The following is a 23156-nucleotide window of genomic DNA, read 5'->3' as shown; positions in this document are numbered from 1 at the left end:
GTATAGCAGTACTCTGGACATCAGTACTGTGAGCATGGACTTCAGCAGACAGAGCTGATAGTGTAACAATAAAGTCAGCAAGACATTATAGATTTTATCAGCCTTTATACTGCCCTGATATCAGAATTATTTCTGTGATTCATCAGTCATAGTATAGCCTATTTATTTTCTCAAAAAAAAGCAGGAAGCAGAAGCACCACTGACTTAACAGGAAAAAATTATATTGGAAGTAGTAATGGAAGTCAATGGTGCCCCATATCTGCTTGGTTTAAAACATTGCTCAAAATATCTTCCTTTGTGTTCAACAGAAAAAAATTATTTTCATTTTTGGGTAAACTATGCCTTTAAATGTATCATTAATTGTTTGTATTAACACTGGTTGTGTTGACATACTAAAATAAATATTAGATTAGTGAATAAGTGGGCTCATCTGCTACAGTTACAAGTTTTAGTATTCAGTTAACATTTTGTCAATGTTTTTGATTTCACATTTGTAATAAGAATGATTATGTGTGTCAGGTGCACAAGGGCTACAGTGTTCACCAAAAGTTCATCTCTTCTCCAGAAATCGCACATGTCTACTAAATGTAACAAAGTCTGTCAAAAATGAGACGTGAATATTTCGAACACGTGAGACAGGAGGAGTCGGGTGATATGAACTGTGATCTAAAGCTCTTGGTCCACAGCACACACACACACATACAGTGCATACACATCTTCATGCACACCTTTTTATACGGACTGGATTTCGTGCATGCAGGTATGTTACCAAATCATTTATAATGTGTAGATGTTGTAAATAATGTAAAATTACTTTAATTCAGTTTAGACAAAATAGCGTTTAATGCCAAGCTAAAATGACATAAATGTCTTATCAGGAAAAGAACAGATTTACTTAATGTAAAAATGTAACAGAGTGAACACAATTTTAAGTGTAATGTAAGAGATCCAGCTTTTTATGTCCTGATTTCTTTCAGTATTTTCAAATGGAAATTAATACCTGTACAAAACTAATTTTTAGTTTTCAAAGAGAAATGTGACAGAGTTCATGAGTTGTCATTAGTGAATGTTCAAGTTCAATTGAACGTCATAAAAATAAGATAAGAGATGAACACCCGATAATCTGTTCTTTAAAGAGAATTGCAAGAAAGTGATAGTTAATATGACCTTTGGGCATAGAGTATTTAGTGGACTACAGTAAATATGGTTTATTTATTTATTTAGTTATATTGAATATTAAGTGAAAATGTAATTACTGACTGAGTAAGGTCATATCACAGATTCCTGTGAAATCAATAAATGAAATCAAACTTTGATCATTAGATTATAAGAATTATAACGGAAATTAATGGATTTCACAGCCAGGATCACATATACCATATACAGTGAAAAAATTTACTATATATACAAACACACACGCATACGCACACGCACACGCACACACACACACACACACACACACACACACACACACACACACACACACACACACACACACATATATATATGTTAAATAGAAACAGTGAAACAATGATACGTGTGGGTGTGTGTGTGGGGGGGGGGGGGGCCTGGTAATTATCATGTTGGGGGGACCAATTGTCCCCACAAAGATAGGAATACCAGTACATTTTTACCTCGTGGGGACATTTATGAGGTCCCCATGAGAAAACAAGCTTATAAATCAAACAGAATGATGTTTATTGAAAATCTAAGTTAGCAGAAAGTTTTCTGTGATGGTTGGGGTTAGGGAATGGGGTAGGTAAGGGGAATAGAATATACAGTTTATATGGTATAAAAACCATTACATCTATGGAATGTCCCCACAAAACATGATGTGTGCGTGCATGGCAATTCAAAGAAATTCCATAGTTACACAACAGAAAGAATCTCACATTCAGTGTTAGGAAAGTTACTTTGGAAAATTGTTGGACAAACATTTTAAATACTTGGTTAAAGCATTCTGGGAAATGAAGTCATGTTCCATCGTTTTCCACAAAATTACAATTACAAAAAATCAAACTTAATTATGTGACTAGAGTTTTTAAAATTAATTGCTGGGGGAAAACATTTCCTGTTAATGTAATCTGTAGTTCAAACTAATTTAATTTATAGAATATGTAATGCAATCATATCTGACATATAGACCCCTTCACAGTTCACGTCACAGGCGGTTCCCACTGCGCAGGTTGGGGTCAGAAAAGTCATTACAGCAGATTGAGTTGCGTATTATTCGGTATCGTCAAAAATGCCTACTTGCGTCGTGGGCGTTAAAAATCGCACCAGGTCTGCCGTTACGTTTTTCGGGATTCCTGCAGAATCTCAAAAGCAAAAAATACAACATCTGTGGCTGCAAGCAATTAAACGTGCAGAATGGGAAAATGCAAAGATCAAAGAGGCTTGTGTTTGTAGTGCTCACTTCATTTCAGGTAAGTCATCATTTTTCAGCCCGGTTAAATTAAACCAGAAAGCCTGAATGGTATGAACAGTTTGACCCCATGCTGCGTGTGCACCCGACAGTCATTCAATGTTTACAAACCTTGAAGGGTCTATACTGTAAAGCTTCATTTTTAACACTTCAGTTACTGTATAATAGGTATATGAATCTTTTGGAATTTCTATTGAATTGCAATTCTGCTTCCTTTAATTCAAATTCAAATGTAATTCTAGATCCTGTTTTTGACATCAATTCAAATTCAAGAATTGAAGTGGAATTCAGGAGTCATTCTCAGTTCAATTCTGAATTGTGCACAAGCACAATCAGGCTTGAGCACAATTCAGATTTGAACTTGACTCCTGAATATATATATATATCTACACTTTTCGTTAATTTTTAAATTTCATTTTAGTTGCACTTTTCAAAAACTTCAATGTTTATCTAAAATTATTAGAGGAACTCATTTTTTTATTTGACCTCATATGTAAGTGTGGCACCCAGAGGTGTTATTCTAAACACAATTACCTTTACCAAGGTACTATTCAGAACCTCTTAAAGATTTCTAAACACCTAATTCTTTGTAACACCGACTACGCCACCCTGGGAATTGCACCTAGGGAAATATATATAAATAATGGCACACAGGTTAGTTCTTACAAAGATCCAGAAGAGACGTGAATACAAAAGTAACAATACTTTATTTATAAAGAGGATAAAACCACAATTTCATGTAGTATACTCAGCACAAGACTAGTGAAGCTAGCTTCATTTTAAAACACACTGGACTAGGTACCACACATCAAAGGTTCAGATTGGATAACAGGGAGAAATAGAAAAAAAACTAATTTCCACTTCACCACACACTTCAAATACAAGTTTCTTTGAGCTCACTTCACCACAGGTGTTTCAAGAAACAAAAAGTTACACATCAAACCACTCAGTGAACAATTACAAAAAAAATGTAGAGAGGTTAGCACTCCTCCCTAACCGATCTAACAATTGAATGAAATGACACAGCTCCACAAAATAACCAAGTAAACACACTGACTTGTGAAACAAATATTAAATAAACAAAAACAAAAAAATAAATAAATCACATCATAATTTATAACAAAATACAAAATAAAGTAAATAAACTAACATCACTCATTCCTCATAACCATAATCTATTTAGCACACGCACACACACGCACACTATACACCAGGGCTATTCAAATCTTACTCTGGAGGGCCGAGCACTGCAGAGTTTAGCTCCAACCCTGATCAAACACACCTGAACAAGCTTATCAAGGTCATGATCACTAGACAATCACAGGTGGTTAAGGGGCTGTCCACACGGAGACGCATATCACTGTATACGTATACATTTGTTATCGTATTGCCGTTTCGTCCACACGGAACCGGCGTTTTGGGAGACTGAATCCGCTATTTTTTGAAACCGGGTCCTAAAGTGGATAAATCTGAAACCGACACCCTTGCGGTTTCGTGTGTACAGCCAATCCGTATATTTTGTGAAGCGAAAACGTCATCACATCACGTGTCGGAAGCATCACACGTAACAGCAACAACAATAACGGCGGACTACGTGATTGTGTTCGTGCTACAGAAGCTACTAAGCCTACTAAATCTATTGCTTCTATGCAATTGTGGTGAGCAACAAGCGAGAATGGACAACACCATACGTTGGTTATGCGCATGCTCAAAGTCTTCTTCTCTGTGTATAGTGTATATCTGTGGCAGAATTACAGCGCCCCATACTGGTCCGCTATATAAACTCTGTAGTGCTCGGCCCTCCAGGGTAAGATTTGAATAGCCCTGCTATACCCCCCCCCCCCCACACACACACACATTTTGGTTTCCATGTTTTATGGGGACATTCCATAGACGTAATGCATTTTATTTTGTACAAACTGTATATTCTATTTCCCTTACCTACCCCACTCCCTAACCCCAACCATCACAGAAAACTTTCTGCTACTTCACTTTTTTAAGAAACATCATTCTGTTTGATTTATAAGCTTGTTTCCTCATGGGGACATCAAAGTGTCCCCACAAGGTCACAAAAATACTGGTATTCCTATATTTGTGGGGACAATTGGTCCCCACAACGTGATAATTACCAGGTACACACACACACACATTCTGGTTTCCATGTTTTATGGGGACATTCCATAGGCGTAATGCATTTTATACTGTACAAACTGTATATTCTATTCTCCTAACCTACCCCATTCCCTAACCCCAACCATCACAGAAACCCTTCTCCTACTTCACATTTTCAAGATACTTTATTATGTTTGATTTATAAGCTTGTTTCCTCGTGGGGACATCAAAATGTCCCCACAAGGTCACAAAAACACTGGTATTCCTATCTTTGTGGGGACAATTGGTCCCCACAACGTGATAATTACCAGGTACACACACACACACACACACACACACACACACACACACACACACACACACACTGTAATGTTGTTGTTTAAAGCATGATGAGGCAAAAGATCCAAGTGCAGTATTATTTATTAAAGTAATTCCAAACAGACAGGTACAAACATAATCTAAACAGGTAAAGGGAGACACGAACTGGAACAGAGCATTACATAAAACACTCACCGACATGAGACAATGCACACACTGGGCTAAAATACACTGGCTAATGGGAAACACCTGGGGGAACAGGAAGCCAGGGCAGAGCCGGCAGGGCAAGAAGCAGAGACCAGGGTGGAACTGGAAACCAGGGTGGTGCCGGTAGCAACAGAAACCTAGTCAGAGGGAGAGCAGAGAGAGGCCCTCTGGGCCATGTTAGATATGGCAGACAGTTCAGGGAGCCCGGGGATGGCCATCTTGGGCCAGGTAGAGAGTTCAGGGAGCTTGGGGATGGCCATCTTGGGCCAGGCAGAGAATTCAAGGAGCTTAGGAGCGGCCATTTTGGGCAAGACAGAGAGACCTTGAGAGTCGTGCATGGCCATTTTGGCAAGGGAAGAGAGTCTATGGGGCTTGGGAGCGACCATGTTAGCTGACCTACAGGATACTGGAAACTCAGGAGTAACCATCTCGGCCTTTACAGGAAACCCAGGGAATTTCCTGGTCAGGACAGGAAATTCAGGAAAGCTGGGATCAACTAACTTGGTTGAGACCAGAAGCTCAGGGGACTCGAATTCAAACCTTTCAGCCAGGATAGGAAGTGCAGAGGACTAATGTTCAGACCTTTCAGCCATGATAGGAAGTGCAGGAGACTCCAGTTCGGACCTCTCAGGCGTGACAGGAAGTGCAGGAGACTCAGGGTCATGGGTTTGAGAGACCTCTTGTGGAACAGAAGAGCAGAAAGCATACCTACATATTCCTCGAGTACCTCTACATATTCCTCGAGTAGGGAATCCTCTTGATGCGGACAAAACAAAATATCTGCTGGATCCATTACGGTCAGTGATTCTGTAATGTTGGTTGCTTAAAGCACGCTGAGGCAGAGGATCCAAGTGCAGTATTATTTATTAAAGTAATTCCAAACAGACAGGTACAAACATAATCTAAACAGGTACAGGCGGACACGAACTGGGAGGCACCTGGGGGAACAATCAGCACGCAAACCAATGAAACAAAAGAACTACAAAGAGACCACTATAACCCCCCGGATCCCATAATTTCGAAGGTACACTAACTGGCCTACCACAAGCGCAGGATCCCAAACAAATTGATTGTGCTGCTCTTTCCGCTTCCTTGCTGTGACTTGCAATTGTTCTCAAGCTCCCTTGAAAGCTATCTGTAATTGAGTCTGGTGCTCCAACACCAACTCATGTACCTCACATTCTACAGGCTCCGACACCCTTCCCAACAAGAAATCTACAGGTAATTGTGCCTCCTGGCCAAACATTAAAAAATGTGGCGACTCTCCAGTAGTCTGATGAGGAGTAGTATTATAACAAAAGACCAATTGAGAAAGGCAAGATACCCTAGACCTCGGAAGGGTCCGCAAAAGATTTTAAAGTGTACGGTTAAACCGTTCACATTGCCCATTGCCCGCTGGGTGGTATGGAGTGGTCCATGACTTTATAACCCCATAAAGAGCACATAACTGATGAATTAACCTGGACTCGAAATTTCGACCTTGGTCCGAATGGAGCTGAGTGGGAACACCAAATTTACAGAACCATTCAGTCACTAGCAATCGTGCCACAGTCTTGGCCAGCTGATCACGAGTTGGGACAGCGACAGTGTGCTTACTAAAAACTTTGGTCATTATCAGCACGTTTTCTACCCCTGAACTAGATGGTTATAATATCGTAAAATCCATAGTCATGACCTCGTTTGGGCAAGAAGCCAACAAATGAAGCCATAGGCCCCCAAGCCAGTGGCCGTGTTTCTTTTGCCACTTGGCAACGGTCACATCACTGGCACCACTAGGCCACCTCTTCTGCAACACTAGGCCAATAGCATCGCTGCCGCACTAGTTCAAGTGTGCGCTCCACACCTTGATGACCATGGTTTTAATGGAGTAGCATCTGCATTGGTATTGCTCCTACCGGACCTATACTTAAGGTCAAAATCAAAGGCAGCTAATTGAGCAACCCACCGCTGTTCTGTTGCCTCTAACTTGGCAGTGGCTAAGTGGCTGAGGGGGTTGTGTTATGTGTACACTATACATGATTTCCCAACAAATATTCTCTAAAACGTTCAGTCATAGCCCAATTATGTGCCAAACTCCAGCTTCATGGAGCTGTAGTTTGACATATTACGTTCATTGGGTCTAAGACTGCAGCTAGCATACGCAACTGGACACACTTTACCATCCTGTTCCTGTAAGAGGACTGCCCCTTGTCCCCCATGGCTCGCGTCTACCTGAAGGACAAAAGGCTTGGTAAAATAAGCATATGCCAACACAGGGGCGTTGGTAAGCCTACGTTTTAGTTCCTCAAAGCCATCTTACCTCAAGCATTGTAAAACACATCTCCCTCTTGCTGCCTTGACCTGTGCTTGCCTCCCATCAGTTCTCCACCAGCCGATGCAAAGGAGCGGCCAACTTTGCAAAACTGTTTACAAAACGGTGGTAGTAGCTGGCGAAGCCAATGAAGGAACGTAGCTCTTTAACTGTAGAGGGCTGGGGCCACTGTCTCACTGTCTCAATCTTACTAAGGTCAGTAGCAACTCCCTTGAATAACGTGAAATAACGTGACCCAAATACCTTACCTCAGACTGGAAAAAGGCTCAATTCTCTAGCTTCACCTTCATTTTTCCTCTCCAAGCGCCCAAACACCACCCCTAACCGCTCCAGGTGCTGGCTAATAGACGATGAGAATACTACGATGTCATCTAAATACAACAGAAGAGACTGATATTGTTAGTCTCCAAAGACCCGCTCCACCAGGCGCTGGAATGTGGAGGAAGCATTGCAGAGCCCGAACGGCATTCGATTCTACTCAAATAGCTCGAACGGGGTGCAAAAAGCGGTCTTTGCCTTGTCTCCCTCACTGACAGGGACCTGATTAAAGCCACTAGGCAGATCTAACGTAGAGAAAGTAGAGAACTGCCTCACCACCCCATTTATTTATACCAATTCCTGTTCTACCATTAAATTTGGGACACTTACGATTTCGTGGTATAAACACAAACCTCTCCACAGCTGATGCACCAGCTTCTGCCAATGGGGGATCTATGCTCAATACTGATGATGCATTAGATGGGCCAGGTCTCGGTTCGGCCCGATCCTGTCTCCACTTCTTGTTTTCAGCCCGCAACTGTAACACTAAATCACGGACTTAATGTAGTTCCTCATCCATTTTTAAGAAATTAGTCACACTTACCAAACGGGTAAGACCTTCTGTGCACACCACGGTCCTGTTTCACCACAAAGAGAGAAAAAAACAATCACAACATTCACACTATACAAAAACAAATTCACGTCTCAAACCAAATGAATCAGTGTGGGTCCTGCCGCCTGCGCCAAAATGTGGCACCCAGAGGTGTTATTCTAAACACATTTACCTTTACCAAGGTACTATTCAGGACCTCTTAAAGATTTCTAAACACCTAAGTCTTTGTAACACATACTACGCCACCCTGGGAATTGCACCCAGGGAAATATAAATATAAATAATGGCACACAGGTTAGTTCCCACAAAGATCCAGAAGAGACGTGAATACAAAAAGTAACAATATTTTATTTATAAAGAGGATAAAACCACTATTTCATGTAGTACACTCAGCACAAGACTAGTGAAGCTAGCTTCATTTTAAAACACACTGGACTAGGTACCAAACATCAAAGGTTCAGATCGGATAACAGGGAGAAATAGAAAAAAACTAATTTCCACTTCACCACACACTTCAAATACAAGTTTCTTTGAGCTCACTTCACCACACGTGTTTCAAGAAACAAAAAGTTACACATCAAACCACTCAGTGAACAATTACAAAAAATATATTTAGAGAGGTGAGCACTCCTCCCTAACCGATCTAACAATTGAATGAAATACCACAGCTCCACAAAATAACCAAATAAACACACTGACTTGTGAAACCCTATCGAAACAGAACTGATAATACTGTGCCTATTACAGTTTTTTACAGACGCTAGGACACATTTCTCAATACTTAGGTCACTTTTGCAAAACTCTTCACACAGTTCTCCTAACAAACTTTCAGCTTGGCAAAGCAGTTCATTTCACATTCAAAATGCACTACAACTACCAAAACACTTTATTCAGGTCTCAAATCAACTCATTCTTCCAGAACACTAAGGTTGACAGCCGACAAACACACTTTATCACCCACAAAACAATGACCTAAAAAACACTAACAACATGTAGCATTATACAATGTTTTCTCTGTTTATAATTCACTACAATATATGTTACTGGAATGAATCAGACATCTAGTGTGTTGTCCTTAACTTAACACATCTCTGTGTTATTTTTGGAATAACACACTTTGTGTTGTTTTAACACATCTTGTGTTGTCCATTTCATTTATTTACAGTTTTTACCAATTGCTTACACACTTTTTCATAACCAAGTCTCCTTTTTTCAAAACTCTACACACAATTCTCAAAACTGCACACACAAAATGCAAAGTAGCTCACATCTCCTTCAAAATGCAACACTGCATTCAAAATGCCACAAACACATGTCAGAATGAAGCATTTGCATCAAATGGCAAACACTTCTTTCATAATACTGCATTTTTGAATATACCATCTAAACACTGCTGTTCTAAATCTAAAGCTCTGTGGTCTTTCATAGGCTTATATCTACATTTCAATACAATGTTCTACAGTGAAAGTAATCTGCTGAGAGGGGTAACAAGTACACTGAAAACGCCAATGCAATGTAGAAACAGAAAATATTTATAAGGCCAAATATTACTGTTGTATACATTAGCATACAACAAAACTATAAACATGTAAACCAAAAAATATATTCTTTACAGTACAATACAGTAAATTGTGTGTGGGGTCCCGGCCCAGGAATTGGCAGTTGACTGCCAAAACAGGTAATGTGACCTTTGACCTATTTATAGGCCTATCTATACTACTGTAAAGTAAAGCAGTGATTGGTTAGTGATCAGTTAACCAATTAGTGTTTGCACATGTGAGATGTGTGTCTGTGTGACCTGGTGAATGAGTGTAGCATTTTGATTGGTTGTGTTTGAAAAAAGGAAAGCAAGTCACTTCCTAATAGATCTTTGTGTTTTAGGTAGAGAATTGTGTGTAGTGTTTTGAAAAAAGTGTTTTATGCAATTGAAAACTGAGTCAAAGGCTGAGAAATAGCTTATGGTTTTGATGATTTGGCATGTAGTTTTGCACTTTGAGTGAGAGCTTTCAAAAATCGTGTGACAGGAAAAGATTTTGTGTGTAAGCAATCGTAAAAAACTGTAAGCTCACATTCTACACGAAATGACACACAATGTGTTAAAACAACACATAATGTGTTAAATAGTTTAACACAAAACAATGTGCTAAAATTAACACATCCTTTCTTAGAGTGTACTCAGTCCATTTGGCCAATTGTTTTTTTTACAGTTTTTTACGATTGCTTACACACAAAATATTTTCATGTCACACAATTTTTGAAAGCTCTTACTCAAAGTGCAAAACTACATGCCAAATCATCAAAACCATAAGCTATTTCTCAGCCTTTGACTCAGTTTTCAATTGCATAAAACACTTTTTTCAAAACACTACACACAATTCTCTACCTAAAACACAAAGATCTATGAGAAAATGACTTGCTTTCCTTTTCCAAACACAACCAATCAAAATCCTACACTAATTCACCAAGTCACACAGACACACTCCTCACATGTGCAAACACTTACCAATCACTGCTTTACTTTACTGTAGTATAGATAGGCCTATAAATAGGTCAAAGGTCAGATTACATGTTTTGGCAATCTGCACCCCATCCCCCCGTCAATTCTGGAAGGGGACCCCACACACAATTTACTGTATTCTATTGTAAAGAATATCCTTTTGGTTTACATGTTTATAGTTTTGTTGTATGCTAATGTAAAATTGTTTGGACTTATAAATATTTTCTGTTTCTACATTGCATTGACATTTTCAGTGTACTTGTTACCCCTCTCATCAGATTACTTTCACTGTAGAACATTGTATTGAAATGTGGATATAAGCCTATGAAAGACCACAGAGCTTTAGATTTAGAACAGCAGTGTTTAGATGGTATATTCAAAAATGCATTATTATGAAAGAAGTGTTTGCCATTTGATGCAAATGCTTCATTCTGACATGTGTTTGTGGCATTTTGAATGCAGTGTTGCATTTTGAAGGAGATGTGAGCTACTTTGCATTTTGTGTGTGCAGTTTTGAGAATTGTGTGTAGAGTTTTGAAAAAATTAGACTTTGTTTTGAAAACGTGTGTAAGCAACTGGTAAAAACTGTAATTTTAAGATTTAAAATATATTTCATTAAAATATTAAGGTAGAAATGTAGCAAATTGCTGTCTTATTCAGTTGTGTATTATGTTATTATGTTGTTTTGAACACACGTTTAACAGATTTGAAAACAATATGTAAGCATGTGCAAATTGGCCTGTATGTATAAAGAGTTTTGGCAGTTGTTGTGTCTGAGTGAGAAAAGAATTTATGAAATTTGAGAGATGTAGTCATTGAATGTGCCAAAGCAATGATAATTGATCCTCAGTTTAGCCCATATAGACTTCTGTTGTGCTCACTGTGTGAAGAGTTTTGCAAAAGTGACCTAAGTATTGAGAAATGTGTCATAGCATCTGTAAAAAAAACTGTAAACGGAATAAAAGACAAATGAACAGATTAATAGATGCTCCTTTGATTTAGAGGTTAAAAAACTACCCCCTTAGAAATATAGATTTTATTTATATTTTAAAAATATAGAATGATTTCTATGAATAAATTATTTCATAATCACTATGCTGTATTATTTTTCTCAGGATGTTTTGTCACAAAGTGCTGTCCTTTCTGAAGAGCCTGTCCAGGCGGAAGCCACTGGAGCCCGATGGTGAAGAGTCCAACTTTAAACGTTGTTTAACCACGCTTGACCTGGTTGCACTCGGGGTGGGAAGTACACTCGGTGCTGGGGTCTATGTGCTCTCTGGAGAAGTCGCCAGAACAGTTTCTGGTCCGAGCATCATAGTCTCATTCTTCATCGCCGCTGTGGCGTCTGTGTTCGCCGGCTTGTGCTACGCAGAGTTCGGTGCCAGAGTCCCCAAAACAGGCTCGGCGTATCTGTACAGTTATGTTACCGTGGGAGAAGTGTGGGCCTTCATCACCGGCTGGAACTTACTACTGTCATACATCATAGGCAAGTGCAAACATCACCTGTTTTCCATTAAGGGGCACATATTATGTCAATTTTTACAAAATAAAATATAAGTTTCAGGTGTGCCTAGAATGTGTCTGTGAAGTTTCAGCTCAAAATACTCCAAAGATCATTTATTATATAGCATGTCCAAAATGCCCCTATTTGGGTGGGAGCAAAAAAAGAGATGTTTTCATGTCTGTCTCTTTAAATACAAATGAGCTGCAGCTCCTCACTCCCTTACCAACAGACAGTGAGTGCTTTTGGTAAAAATAGAAGAATACAGTGTTACAATATAGCGTTACAATAACAAACACATTTAAAAAAGCTTTTGTGTAAAATTAACCAGTGAGTCAGTGGGCGGGGCTTTGTTAGTGTGACATCTCATTAACAAAAGAATCATAACAGCATGTCTAATAAGGCTACATTTACACATAGCCGGGTATTTTGAGAAACGAATACTTTCCCGCCTCCGTTTTCAATAATAACTTCGAGCACACAACATCGTTTTCAAAAAAACTTTCCATTTACATCAACCTGCATAAATACGCCGTAGAGCGGCATAATAACTATGCCAAACCTGTGGGAGGCAGTGTAGGAAGGGGAATACAGCCATGCAAGCCAATCAAAATCGTCAGAATCGACACCAACGAAGAACACGAGCGACTTCCTGTTCCTTTCATAACAGCAAACATGGGCTGAATCCCAAACCGCCTACTTCCATACTATATAGTATGCAAAGTAGCGCTTTTTACATACTATATAGTATGCTACCCTACAAAGCCAAAGCGCAGCAACTACGCATTTGGTGAAAATTGAGTTTAGGTTAAAATGGGCTTTGTGAGATCTGTTGTGTCTTGTGACAAAGTCTCCTGGTTCAATTTTGTCCCATTTCAGAGAAACGTGTGTGCCAAAATTGCAGTAACATGTTTAACTGGCTGGTGTAAAAAACTTTAAAGCCATTTTTCTCAGTTTCAGTGTTTGCGTAGATACTGCACTTAGGCTTTGGAGGGCAGTATGGAAGTAGGCGGTTTGGGATTCAGCCATAATAAACCTGATTGATCAGTAGCCAAACAAACTGTAAGGGCGCTCTCATGACGTTAAACATTTTCTGGCGCAAAGTGTGACGTTTAAGAACCTAAAACCCCGTTTCTCCCAGTTGACACGGCAACACATAACCGGGGTAATCAGAAATATCCACTTTGGCCGGAGGTTTTAGAAATAATCATTTTCTGTAATAAAAACGCAGTTTTCGTGTAAATGACAGGCCAAACCGCAGGGAAATATATGCGTCTTTCCTTCGTGTAAACGGGGTATAAGACTGCTTTGATTTAAAGGGAATTAAAAAAGAAGGAGAGGGTGGATTTTTTTCTTTGTAGGGTTGTTGTGTTCACACACTGCCAACACACATTTAAGTCCAAACAGCTTGTAAAAGTGGATTTTGCATAATATGGGCCCTTTATTAACACATCCCATATTTGAAAATTTTCTTATTTATAAGTACTGTACACAAGGTCCCCGAGCAATCACCCAACGATGAATTAAATCGCACTTTAGTCTTTTTTCAGACCTGTATGAGCACATAAATAATCAAGCATGACTCAGTGTCATAATATGCCAGATAAATCTTATCATCTCTGTTTTGTGAACTTGCTATCAGATTGACTGAAAAAATGTGAATGATTTTATTACAGGGACATCCAGCGTGGCCAGAGCGTGGAGTGGCACTTTCGATGATCTGATTGGAAATAAGATTGCCAATTTTTTCTTGGAAAAAACGCCAATGAATTTACCTGGGCTCGCCCCCTATCCAGACTTCTTTGCTGCTGGTCTTATCATGCTGTTAGCAGGCAAGTAAGATGTAAAACTATAGCCAGCAAGCAATAGACGTCATTTCACCATCCCGATATAGTCCAGCTATGGGTAACCCACTTTTAGCCCAAATACAGTAGACTTGAATTTCATTACAAGTTGTTTTTGCCAAAATAATTTGTGAGATGTGTATGGTGATTACAAGGTGTTTGCTTTAATTTATTTATCTGTTTAATTTATTTTTGGGCTATGGTTAAATGTCAATTTTTACTCACAGACCAACATTTTTAAACTATTCTCCAACCCATTTCCATTTCCCCAAAAATCACACAAAGATGTGCTTACAAAATGAGTGCCTTCACTGGCAGCAGGTGATAATATGAAATGATATATTGGGGTATAATTTTGCGATGATTACATGCATTGGGATACTCTAAATTTAAACCTCCAGGATTAATTATACACATTACACTTTTCACGCATTTTGAGCAAATAACATACCCATGTATTTATTATATAATATAAAACACAGCATACAAACCTGTCACCTTTAAAAAAAAAAAAAAGTACAAATATTCAAAATGTTGCATTATTTAGACATGTGGGCTGTGTTTGACAGCTATTAGATGCCTTTTAAATGCAAAATTGCTTGGTGGGTACATATGCATACAGTACATGTCCTATATACAGTACTGAATGCTTTACATGTAGTACTGTACTAATTCACCAACCCATTAATGAAATAATCTGTTAGATGTGAATAAACCTAAATTGGATTTGTGTTTTGTATTGTCATTGAATCCCAGGTATTCTTGCGTTTGGCGTGAAGGAGTCTGCTATTGTCAATAAGGTCTTTACAGCTGTAAATATGGTCGTGCTACTCTTCGTCATCATTGCCGGGTTCATCAAGGGCGACATCGGAAATTGGCAGATAACAGAGGAGGAAATAAGGAACTACACAATATCTGCGTATGTTGTATTATATATTTGGGTTGAATTATGGAACAGATGGACTTCCAGAACATTTGTGAGAATGCAAGAATTGAATTTTAGACTTCCAGTCAAATATTTGAACTTACTAAGTTGGTTAAATTGAAGGCTTTACAATAAAGATCCATTCATTACCAATGCGATAGCTGACATTAACTAACAGTTAACTATACTGTATTACAGAATTTATTAATCTTGGTTAATGTCAATTAATACAATGTTTTCATTGTTTATTCACGTTACTGTAGTTCATTGTGCATTAACTGATGTTATGTTCTATTGTTTAACTTCTAATATTTACTATTAACTAATTGTAAATATTAACCTTATTGTAAATTGTAACCAGCTAAATGTATGATTATATGATAGTTATTATTCTAAAATATACCAAAAAGTATGTCCAAGTGTTTGACTGCAGACAGCACTGGGACTTCGGAGCGGATCCGGTGCGGATCCGGCCCGGAGTGGTCTGCTGTCTGGGTGTAATGAGAATATTTTGTCAGATGGCAGACTATACTGTACATATAAAGCACATAAAATGGTCTTTAATTTTTTTCTGTTTAGAAATCTCACGCTTTCAAATGGCACATCCAGTTTTGGGTCTGGTGGATTCTTTCCATTTGGTTTTGATGGAACCTTTGCCGGAGCGGCGACATGTTTTTATGCCTTTGTGGGATTTGACTGCATTGCGACCACAGGTGTTTCATCATAATTTTAATTTCTTCAAGCTCATAGAAAAGCTATTAAAGCTCTTAGAGCTCATTTCACGTTTTAATTTTTTTAATTTTATTATTTTATTATTAACAAACATTCTCCTCCCACTCTGTGACTCTTTAAAATGTTGTCTTTTCTTGTTCTCTCTCTCTCTCTCTCTCTCTCTCTCTCTCTCTCTCTCTCTCTCTCTCTCTCTCTCTCTCTCTCTCTCTCTCTCTCTCTCTCTCTCTCTCTCTCTCTCTCTCTCTGTCCAGGCGAGGAGGTCAAAAACCCTCAAAAGTCTATCCCGATTGGTATCGTTGCTTCTCTTCTCATCTGTTTCTTGGCTTATTTCGGTGTGTCGGCCTCACTAACACTCCTGATGCCCTATTACCAACTGAGTGTTCAGAGTCCTCTACCTGTGGCCTTCACCTATGTGGGCTGGGAACCTGCGAAGTACGCCGTTGCTGTCGGGTCTTTGTGTGCTCTCTCGACAAGGTAGAGTGACTCATACCGAATTGTTCCTGTAGCTCAGTTGGTAGAGCATTGCATTAGCAGTGCAAAGGTCATGGTTTGATTAATAGGAAACACACATACTGATCAAATGTAGAGATTGCAGTGTACAGCAAGTCACTTAGGATAAAAGCGTCTGCCAAATGCATGCATATGTAATGCACACTGATAAAAAGATAAAAATGGGTGTTTGTCATACTGCATCATAAAGTCAAATGTAGTATGAATAACATCGGACAATACTGTAGACCCTCATCAGTTGTTAGGGCTTGATGTCTGACGGTCGGTGAGAATACAGGATACACAGACATACAACGTTAATTATTTACCTGTTGTGGGTGCTACAGTTTGTTAAATTATCTTTTTTACAGTGGTGACCTTCCGAGGAGGCAAAAAAGTAAAATATGTGTTTGGGGTTTAAAGTGTGTGGCTCATCATGTCAAGGTGTGTGTTCAGTGCGTCATGTGAACCTAGTCCCTTTCACACATTCAGTCTTTACTGGTAATTTGCTGGTAAATTGCAGTTAACAAGTCATGTGTGAACAGAACCTTTCTGGTGAATCAGTGCTGCTGATTTGCCAGTAAGAGAGGTTGTAAGGTTACCAGTAATTTACCGGTAAGTGGTAGCCTGACGTTGTCATACTCAATTCTAGTCAGAATTTGAGTCTGATACCGCTCTATTGAGCTAAAATTATGAGGCGTGTCTCAACCGAAAAATGCCTCTCCACTCAATTGGATAGACCTATGACCAATCAGAGCAACGGAGTGTGTGACGTATGTTGAAATGTCGTCTTTTGCAGCCTGACCGAACTGCTAGTAATTTTGCTACACTGATACTAACATCATTGTGATTATACTAAGTCTGAGTTAGCGAAGGTACATCAACACCTACTATGTTTACAACATTTCATTTATATCACAACATTAAGTTTTTACTAAGTCATACAGTAAGACTATCTCTTACCATTTGTACGTTAGATAAACTTCATCCACGACGATAGCTACCCATTACATTGGCTTAAAAAATATCGGAGCCTAGCATGTCCCTCCACTTATTCAGCAGTCAAGATTCCGGGCTTCCAAAAAGAAGCTGGCAACGACCGCTAATTATATCCATCTCGTCGTGCACGCCGAGTTGCATCGCCGTGATACCCATTTCAGTTGCTTCTTTAACTTTGTCCTCCATAAGTGCGACCAACTTTTGCCGAATCCCGTAGGAATGACGGCGAAAACATAAACAAATGCCTTGATCGCGTTTCTCTGTTCCTCTTTTTAAATCAATGCTCTGTCGATATCTTTTAGAACAGACTCAATAGTCCCTTTCACACATACAGTCTTTACTGGTAATTTACTGGTAAATTGCAGTTAACATGTCATGTGTGAACAGAACCTTTCCGGTAAATCAGTGCTCCCAATTTACCAGTAAGACAGGTTGTAAGATTAACGGTAATTTACCGGTAAGCGCTGTGTGTGAACAAAAAATATAGCATTGTCGGCATTTAGATGACGTCAGACCGCGCTGACAGATCGGGCGGGCCAATCAGAAAGTTTCTTATACAGGTGACGCGGTTTCCCCCAGACTGTTTACGGACGTTTCCACACACATGTTGCTTGAAAGTCGAGCACACCTGAAGTTAACATCCACATTTCTTCACCAAAGTTGTTTAAAACAGCTTACCATCTAATTGCCAAATTGCCGACGTCCTTAGCACACCATCTGTGAAGCCTAATGTGCAAACGCGCAGGTTCCGTTTGACGCCGCCTAACGCAATGTTGTTTGGTCACGAGCAACTTCGCGACCGTTTGCCAAAGATGTGAAAACAACAAAATACGGATCGTGAATATTAAGTCATAACCCGCCGTTAGAAATACGACACGGACGGAGCTCGCCGGCCGCGCGCCACAGGTAACTTTCGCTTTCTCTCCGAGTTTACCGGTATTTTGATACTGATGTGTGAATGATGTCTTACTGGTAAAAAGACGGAACGTCACTGCATGTGTAAACAGCACATTTTTGTATTTACTGGTAAATTCATTATGGTAAATTCATGGTAATTTACCAGAATTACTGTGTGAAAGAGGCTGTTGTCAGATTCCACACATCTGAATTTTCCAGCGGCAGCCATTTCATTATAAACAGATTGAACACACACGCTCTTTGGTGACGTGGTTGATACGTTACTGTTGATCATCTGTCCATCATCGTATAAAGCCCGCCTTCACAATTTGATTCGTCGGCCAGTTTTGGGACTTGCATAGTAGCTCCTCAATGGAAAAACGCCAGACCGATCTTCCCGTTTTTCAAAATGTGGTGGGCGGGGCTAAGATCGGCTGGCACCCAGGCTAGGTAAGTGCTATGTGTGAACAAAAAATATAGAATACCAGCAATTAGAACAGACGAACAGACCGCGCTGACAGGTTTGGGCCAATCATATAACGTTTTGATACAGATGACGCGTTAACCCCACCACACTTATGCAGCTTAAAAGTCGAGCACACTTAAAGTTAACATACACATTTCTTCACCAAAGTTGTTTAAAAACAGCTTACCATCTATTTGCCGAATTGCAGACATCCTTAGCACACCCTCTGTGAAGCCTAAGTGCAAACAGTACTGTTGTTTAAGATGCAGCTTAAGTTTGACGTCGCTTAATGCAATGTTGTTTGGTCACAAGCAACTTTGCGACCGTCAGCATTTGCCACAAATGTGAAAACAACAAAATATGGGCCGTGGATATGAAGTCATAACCCACCGTTTATAAATACAACACTGAGCTCGCCGTTTGTCACAGGTAACTTCCGCTTTCTCTCCGAGTTTACCGGTATTTTGATACTGATCTGTGAATGATTTCTTACTGGTAAAAAGACAGAACATCACTGGTGTGAAAAGCTTATTTTTGTATTTACTGGTAAATTGATTCTGGTAAATTCATGATAATTTACCGAAATTACTGTGGGAAAGAGGCTTATGTCAATCTTGGGTCATGTCGAAATACGTGCCTGCTGCATCGAGAGGGTTCATGATTAAAGACACACTTACATCCCACAAGACACTCACTTAACACTAAAGTCTGATTACACATGAGATTAAGCGAGTATCTAACAAATGCAAACGTAAACCCTAACGAAGCGTCTGTAGCAGGGGTGTAGTTTGACATGACACGATGCATATAGGTTAACATGGCGCACGAAACACATATTTTGACATGATGATCCACACACATGACAATGTTTTGATGAGTTTCACATTTGTGTCTCCTCGGAAAAGAAGTCACGAACCACCACCGCTTTTTTATTGTGATTTGGATACCCTGAAAACTGCACATTTACTGTACATGTGGCAAAAAATATTTTTAAATACAATATTAAATATATTTCAAAATATAAAAAAATGGGCTAAAATGTATTTGCTGACATATAATTTCAAATATGTTTTCAAAAATGTATTTTTTGCTATGTTTTTTGGCTATTTTTGTGTATTTAAATTATATTTTAGAAATATATTTTTTTAAACCATTTATATTCACGTCACATTGGAAGAAAAACTTTGTATGTTACAAACCTGTAAACATAACAGATTTAAAATTTCAAATTAAATATTTTTTAAAACTGCAGAATTAATATTTTATAAATACTTTACAAACTTGTGGTCAGGATAAATGCCTTTTTTGCCGTATTGGTTGTAAAATTAGAAATGTATTTGTTGCCCCTAAAATATATTTTAAAATATATGTTAATATATGAAGGTTAAATTTTCAAATACAAAAATATATTTAATTAAGCTTTACTTTTTACAAAATATATTTAAAAAAATGTAAAACATATTTTGACCAGAGAAATTGTTATGTTTTGCCATATGGGCTCACTTATAAGTTCATTATATAAATGTAGGTTAGTCTAAAGTCTTAAATGCAAGGGGATCATGTTCAAATGCTATCTTTTTAGTATCTAAATTGCTTTTTTTTAAATATCAATAAACACAGTTGCAAATGACATCCAGAGAGCATCATCGATGCTCTGCAGGGAGAAAGTAATAAAGGTCATATGAGTTTCAACCAGTGACCAAAGTTTGCAGTTTGCAGAAAAAATATATGTTGTGTCGGTCTAATTGAATGTTGTTTAATGTTAAACAGTCTGCTGGGCGCCATGTTTCCAATGCCACGGGTGTTGTTTGCCATGGCGAGAGATGGACTGCTATTCAAACCACTGAAAAACATGAGCTCTCGACAGAGTCCAGTCATCGCCACACTCACATCTGGAGTGATAGCTGGTAACACCCCTCATAACACATCTAAGTAATGAACCATAGTAATGTAAACTAACCTGTATGACACACCTTAGACAACATACAATAGTTGATACACCAGAAAAACACTTTCAGTTTAACACAAGGAGCAACCTTCCAATCTCTATAGTGAAGCCAAAATAGAAGTGACTTAAACTGCAGTTCATCGACTGCCCACTAGAGATTGGCTGCAAAAGGGATGTTAAAATGGCCAACTTTACCGCAAAAAATAAATATGTTTACAGCCTGGTACAAAAAGTGTTTTGGTTTAACTAATTTTGCCCTTCATGACAACTGTCAGGACTTCATCCCAATTACCGTCCACCTCTCACACTCAACCAATAGTTTCCACTCTCCAGAGCGCTGATCATCTCCCCTTGATCCTCATCACCCATACCTTTATAACCCACTGTTTTCCTACCATTCACCGTCTGGTCTCGTCTATTATGACACTGGCTCTCTCAAGCTACTTACCTTTGGAACTTACCTGTTATTTCCCGTAGTCACCTGTCCATTTCTCCTCCTCGTCCATCATCCCTGGATCTCCTACAAGCACCTACAACCAAAAGACTCATTTACTTATGAAGCTAAGTTATCTCAATGAACTAGAGCATTCCAATTTCCATATCTACCCCATATCTCTGTGATTCAATAAACATTGTTATACTTACTATGTGACTGCCTGTTTTCTCTTTGGTTGTGACAGAAGACCAGACCTAACATACAGGATCACGATCCGTTTGTGGAATTAGTACAGGCCACACCACTTCTTCGTCAGCTGCCTCTGCCAGTCCCATGGCCCGACCAGCGACGTATACCGATGAGGCGGAGGATTGCAGCGGTTTCCTGTTACAGTTATCATTGTATCTACAAATGCAAGCTCAGCTGTTTTCCAATTATTCATTTCGTGTGGCATTTATTATTTCTCTGCTGTCTGGACGAGCACTTCACTGGGCTCAATCCCTCTGGAATTCCAATTCGCCTATTCTAAAATCTCTCTCCAATTTTATTGAACATTTTAAGGAGGTCTTCGGACAAACAGCAGGTTTGTCTATCCATGATCAAGTCTTCTATCTTCGTCAAGGGAAGCTCTTCGTCAGTGCTTACGCCCTTCAATTCTGCACTTTGGCCGCCTCAACTGCCCTTATCACCGCTTACGGTCATGGTCTTGGCCCACAAATTTGTCAGCTGGTGGTTGTTTGAGAACCTCATCCAGAAGACTATAAGGGTTTTTCAATGTGTATCAATCAGCCTGTGATGATCTGACCTCCGCTGCACATCCTCTGCCTTCGGAACCCCTTCAGTCTCCTCCAGCACCCGAACCCATGCAGATAGACTCCACTCATCTGTCCTCCACGGAATGTTTCTGGCACATCCAACTCAAACTCTGCCTCTATTGTGGCGGAGATAAACATCTCATCAGTGATTGCCCAGTTCAACCTCCTCACCCGGCAGTAAGTTCAGTCTATATACTTCCTAAAGTTGAAGATCTCAATTGTACCACTGTACATCTGTTAAACGCGTGTGTTTGGGGTTGGGGTAAAGACTGTGCTCATTCCTGTATTACTCTCTCCTGAGGCCCCCTGTGCAGTAAACTCCACCTCAGTTTAAAATCCCCCTGTTTTAAACCAAGTTAACCAAACTACCTCCTCAATGACCATGGGACTGTGACCATGGGACTTCCGAAGGGTCGCATCTACCCTCTGTCCAACCCGGAGGAAAAAGCCATGGAGGAGTACGTGGAGGAGGCATTACAACAGCAGTTTATTCAAACTTCTACTTCCCCTTGTTGCTTCCAGTTACTTCTGCGTAGAAGAAAGACGGAGGTCTAAGAACCTGCATCAACTACAGTCATCTTAACTCTCAGATATTCAAGTTCAGTTATCCCCTTCCTCTGGTCCCCGCGCCGCTACAACAGTTACGCGGAGCTCGCATTTTTTCTAAGCTGGACCTACGCAGTGCGTACAATTTGATTCGGATCAGAAGAGGAAATGACTGGAAGACTCCTTTATTACCCTCTCAAGTCACAATGAATACCAGGTCATGCCCTTCGGATTCTCCAACTTGCCAGCAATCTTTCAAGGTTACATAAATTAAGTTTTATGTGAGTACCTTAACAGATTTGTTGTAATTTACTCTTCTTCCCTCGCCGAACACCATCATCATGTCAAACTTGTCTTGGAAAAGCTTAGAGATAACCACCTGTATCTGAAACTGGAAAAGTGTGAGTTTCACACTACGAATGTACAGTTTCTGGCATATATCATCGACCAGCAAGGAGTTCAGATGGACCAGAGGAAGGTGGAAACCATTCACAATTGGCCCATACCCACTACTGTCAAAGATCTTCAGCACTTCCTAGGATTTGCCAACTTTTATAGAAGATTAATGCTAAACAACAGTCTCATCAGTGCCCCTCACCTCTTTATTAAAGGTAAACCCAAGTCTCTATCTTTGCCTCCAGAAGCCATTTCTGCATTCCGCCTCCTCAAAGAAGCCTTTCAGTCTGCACCTGTCATAGTACATCCTAACCCAGATCTCCCATTCGTGGTCGAAGTTGAGGTCTCTTCCACTGGAAAAGGAGCGATCCTCTCTCAGCGGCAGTGGAAGCCTCCAGGATTTCATCCATTTGCCTACTTC

The 23156-nt window shown here is 39.5% G+C and overlaps 1 protein-coding gene across 1 annotated transcript in view; it reads left to right on the top strand.

Moving 5' to 3' along the window:
• The first annotated feature begins 643 nt into the window (after positions 1-643).
• LOC129441093 (cationic amino acid transporter 2) overlaps positions 644-23156 on the top strand; it is a 28990-nt gene continuing 6477 nt past the window's right edge. The window contains exons 1-7 of the mRNA XM_073860683.1: positions 644-760; positions 11857-12227; positions 13919-14074; positions 14843-15005; positions 15591-15724; positions 15995-16217; positions 20365-20501. Of these exons, the coding sequence (XP_073716784.1) occupies positions 11858-12227; positions 13919-14074; positions 14843-15005; positions 15591-15724; positions 15995-16217; positions 20365-20501 (1183 nt within the window). The 5' untranslated portion in view covers positions 644-760; position 11857. The remainder of the gene's footprint in view (positions 761-11856; positions 12228-13918; positions 14075-14842; positions 15006-15590; positions 15725-15994; positions 16218-20364; positions 20502-23156) is intronic.

Source organism: Misgurnus anguillicaudatus, chromosome 22, assembly GCF_027580225.2.
Source record: "Misgurnus anguillicaudatus chromosome 22, ASM2758022v2, whole genome shotgun sequence".
NCBI lineage: Eukaryota > Metazoa > Chordata > Actinopteri > Cypriniformes > Cobitidae > Misgurnus > Misgurnus anguillicaudatus.
This window is presented reverse-complemented; position numbering and strand designations above follow the sequence as displayed.